The 3,404-nt window shown below is 56.2% G+C and overlaps 2 protein-coding genes across 2 annotated transcripts in view; both read left to right on the forward strand.

Moving 5' to 3' along the window:
* Positions 1–862, forward strand: part of ANAPC1 (anaphase promoting complex subunit 1) — a gene marked incomplete at its 5' end in the record, with an annotated part of 25,174 nt that extends 24,312 nt beyond the window's left edge. The window contains 2 exons of the mRNA XM_017730423.1: positions 1–108; positions 581–862. Coding sequence (XP_017585912.1) covers positions 1–108; positions 581–696 — 224 coding nt within the window. The remainder of the gene's footprint in view (positions 109–580) is intronic.
* Positions 863–960: 98 nt separating this feature from the next.
* LOC108445719 overlaps positions 961–3,404 on the forward strand; it is a 29,939-nt gene continuing 27,495 nt past the window's right edge. The window contains exon 1 of the mRNA XM_017730455.1: positions 961–2,475. Coding sequence (XP_017585944.1) covers positions 2,350–2,475 — 126 coding nt within the window. The 5' untranslated portion in view covers positions 961–2,349. The remainder of the gene's footprint in view (positions 2,476–3,404) is intronic.

Raw genomic sequence — 3,404 nt, forward strand, 5'->3', positions numbered from 1 at the left:
ACCTGAGTGGGCAGGCTCCGGAGGAATCCCAGCTGAGCATGCTGGCGTGCTTCCTGATTTACCACTCCGTGCCCACGCCGGGGCAGCTGGCAGCTGGAGGCTTGGAAGGTGAGTCTGGGATTGGGATTTGGGGAAATCCTGCATCCTTTCACTGGGCAGCTTTTCCTTGCCCTCCAGCAGCCTGGGAATACACCAGTCCTGAGATTTCTGAGGGAAAAGAAAGGCAGCTCGACCTTCATCTGGGGAGCTGTTCCTTGCTTAGGCTGGGGGTGGGAATGTCACCACATCCATGAGGGATCTGGGGCCTGTCCCAGGAATCCTGTGCCAGCCACAGATTCCTCTGTCTGGGCTTGGAAGATTCCAGTTGCCTGTTACACACCTCTCTTCTGGGTGTTCCTCTTCTTCCTGGCATTTGAGATCCCAGATTTGGGATCTCGTACAAAACTTCACTTTCCGACCAGCGCACGGCAAACGGATCCATGGGATGACACCTCCAGAGCTCCTGGGAGCTTCTCCCTCTAATTTTGAGCAAATCTTCCCTCATTTTTACACCTTCGTCCTTTGCTTTGGATGTTTTTAGGGAGCAGGAACTTCTCGGAGCTGCTGCTGAAGCTGCAGCGGCTGCACGTGCCGGTGCGGGCGCTCCTGCGCCTGGCTCCGCTGCTCCTCGGGAACCCCCAGGCCATGGTGCTCTAGTCCCACCAAACTTCCCAGAATCTCCTTCTTTTGTACCTTCCCAAACACCAGACTCGACCCCAGCTGTGGCAACCACGACCAGGAATTATTTATAAATTGTTACAAGGAATTAAAAACCAAAAGAGCTATAAAAGTGAGGTCATAATAAATTTACTTTTGTAACGAAGGCTTGTTTGCAAATGTGTGCTTTTTGTGGGGAATTTGGGGAAGACTTTGGCTGGGAATGGTGCTTTTCCTTGGGTTTAGAACTCCTTTGCTTGTGGTGGATCTTGTTTCCAGACAATGGGGATAATTCCTGATTTAAACACTTTGTGCTCACTTCATCCTCCTGTATCCCCGTGGATGAACTTGGAGCCAGGGCTCATTCCCTGTTGGTTCTGGGCAGACCAGATCCTTAATTTGTCACCAAACAGGTGGAATTACTCCAAAAAAAGCAGCCAGAGGTTGAGGGATTATCAGCCAGAGCCAAAGGCTTGGATTCTGCTTGTTCTGGTTCCAAATGTAACCATTTTGTGTGGGATTTATGCCAATTTCTCCCTGTTTTTTCCCAAATCCTCAAGGATTTTCCAAAGCACCAAGTGGATGGAGGAGGACAACCAGGAGTGATTGAAAAGAGAGCAAAAGCAGAAAAATGATACAAACCCAATTCCTATAGAAAAGAACAAATGCACTGTGTATTCACTGAGGTTTTCCAGTTGCTTGAGGTGTCCTGAGGGAGGGAGAGCCCGTGACAAACTTCCAACCCTCACCCCCTTTTTTTAAGCTGTTCAGAAGCTGCTCTGATTTCGTAGGGATGTTTTAATTAGTTTAATTAATCTAACAAACCTACTCCACAAGCACCTTCTTTATGTGAATTCAATGAATCCATGAACAGATGGGAAATCACAGGAGCCAGGAGATCTCGTGGGGCGATCCTGGGTGTTGCCCTGGGAGGTGGGTGCAGCTCAGGGAAGTTCTTTCCTTCTAAACTGGGGAAATGGGAAGCATGAAGTGCTAATTTCCCAGAGGGAATGACACTGGGCTTTCATGGAATCCTGGAATGGTTTGGGTTGGAAGGGACCTTAAAGACCATGGGCAGGGATGCCTTCCTTAAAGCCCCATCCAACCAGGCCTTGGGCACTGCCAGGGATGAGGAATGGGATTCCCCCTCGACTTTTCCAAGGACAAATGTTCTTTTTTCCCTCCTCAAGACTCTACCCGGACCCCAGAATGAGCCTCCCGAGTTTATCTCAGTCAGGCAAAGAGCCGAAAATCCAAATGCTGGATTTGGGGCGGAAAGCTGAGAAACCTGGAGGTGTCCTAAATCCTCTTGCTGTCCCGATGGATCCATGGGGTTTGTGCCACATTCCCAGGGTGATGCTTCCTGGTGGCCGGGCAAGCTGGAAGTCGAAGGTGCTTTGACCATGAATGAGATGAAAAACGGCGAGTAAGTTGAAACCAAGAAGCTTTAGCAAATCCCTGCGAGCACCTCGGCGTCGGGATGCTCCCGGTTTCCGCCGGATGCGGGAGAAGCGCCATTCCAGGGTTTGGGCCGGGAGGCGAGCTCGTGGGCGGGGGTGGGCGCGGGAGGCTCTGGCGAGGAGCTCTGGGGCTTCCTGTTTCCTTCCGCAGCTCGAGCAGAATTTGAAAGCAGCGGTGCCGTGAGCTGGACCAATGATCGGGGCACAGCGCGCCCGGGCCGCCCGCGCCCGTTACGGATGCCCGGGGCTGCGCTTCCCGGCTCCACGTGGGAACGCCGGGAACCCCCGGCCCGGGGGCGGCCCGGCCCCGCCACCCACGGTAAGGCGCTCTTCCCTCCGGCCGCTGCCAGGAGTCGCGGGGAAAAAAACCCGTGGAGTAAGCGGGAATGTTTGGGATTTCGCGCTGGCTTGCTGCTCGGGGTGTGCGCTTTGCCTCGTCCCGGAGGGATCTGCTGGAGGAGCGCTGGATGCGGTGTGGAGCTGGCAGGAATTTAGGGATGCTCCGGGAGCCGCAGGGAGGGAAGCAGCGCTGCTCGGGCACGGAGAAGGGGGAAGGTGGGATGTGGAGGGTGGATGTGGAGGTTCTCCCTGGTCCTGCACCCGGATAACTCCATTCCCCATCCCTGGAAGTGTCCCGGGACCAGGTTGGAGGGGGCTCGGAGCAACCTGGGCTAGGGGAATGGGGAATGCCCTGCCCATGACAAGGGGTGGAACGGGATGGGCTTTATGGAACATTCCCACTGCGACCATTCCAGGATTCCATGAAACGGCGGGCAGGAGCCAGCACAGCTGGGAACGGAGGCCGGGCTCCGCTGGCGTCATCCCTCCCCCCACAGTGCTTAGTCACCTTTTTTGGGTTTTTCTGTGCCGCCCTCCCCGCTGGTTCTGTGCTCTCCCTCGGGATTTGGGCTGGGAAAGGCAGCAGCGAGTTCCCCTCCTGCCTCTCCCGCTGTCCCACCACCCGCCATCCCAAACTGCGGTTCCCTGGGGAAGCTCGTGCTTCCCATGGGCTGTCCCGGAGCTGAGGGGCTCTGCCAGGGGTCGAGCAGCCCCGGGCTCCCTGCTTTTCCTGCCCTGGCTCAGCTTTCGCCCTCGGGATCATCCCGCGGCAGCACATTCCCTCTTCGGGGAGGAATTATCCTCATGATCCTCCTTCGGTCCCGGCTGGGCGGCCCCCGGGGCGTCCCGCGGTGGCTGCGGGCAGAGCGCGGCTTCTCCAGCTCACCCCGTCCCGTGGATCGCGGTGAC

The sequence above is a fragment of the Corvus brachyrhynchos genome, unplaced genomic scaffold, assembly GCF_000691975.1.
Source record: "Corvus brachyrhynchos isolate BGI_N302 unplaced genomic scaffold, ASM69197v1 scaffold133, whole genome shotgun sequence".
Classification (NCBI taxonomy): domain Eukaryota; kingdom Metazoa; phylum Chordata; class Aves; order Passeriformes; family Corvidae; genus Corvus; species Corvus brachyrhynchos.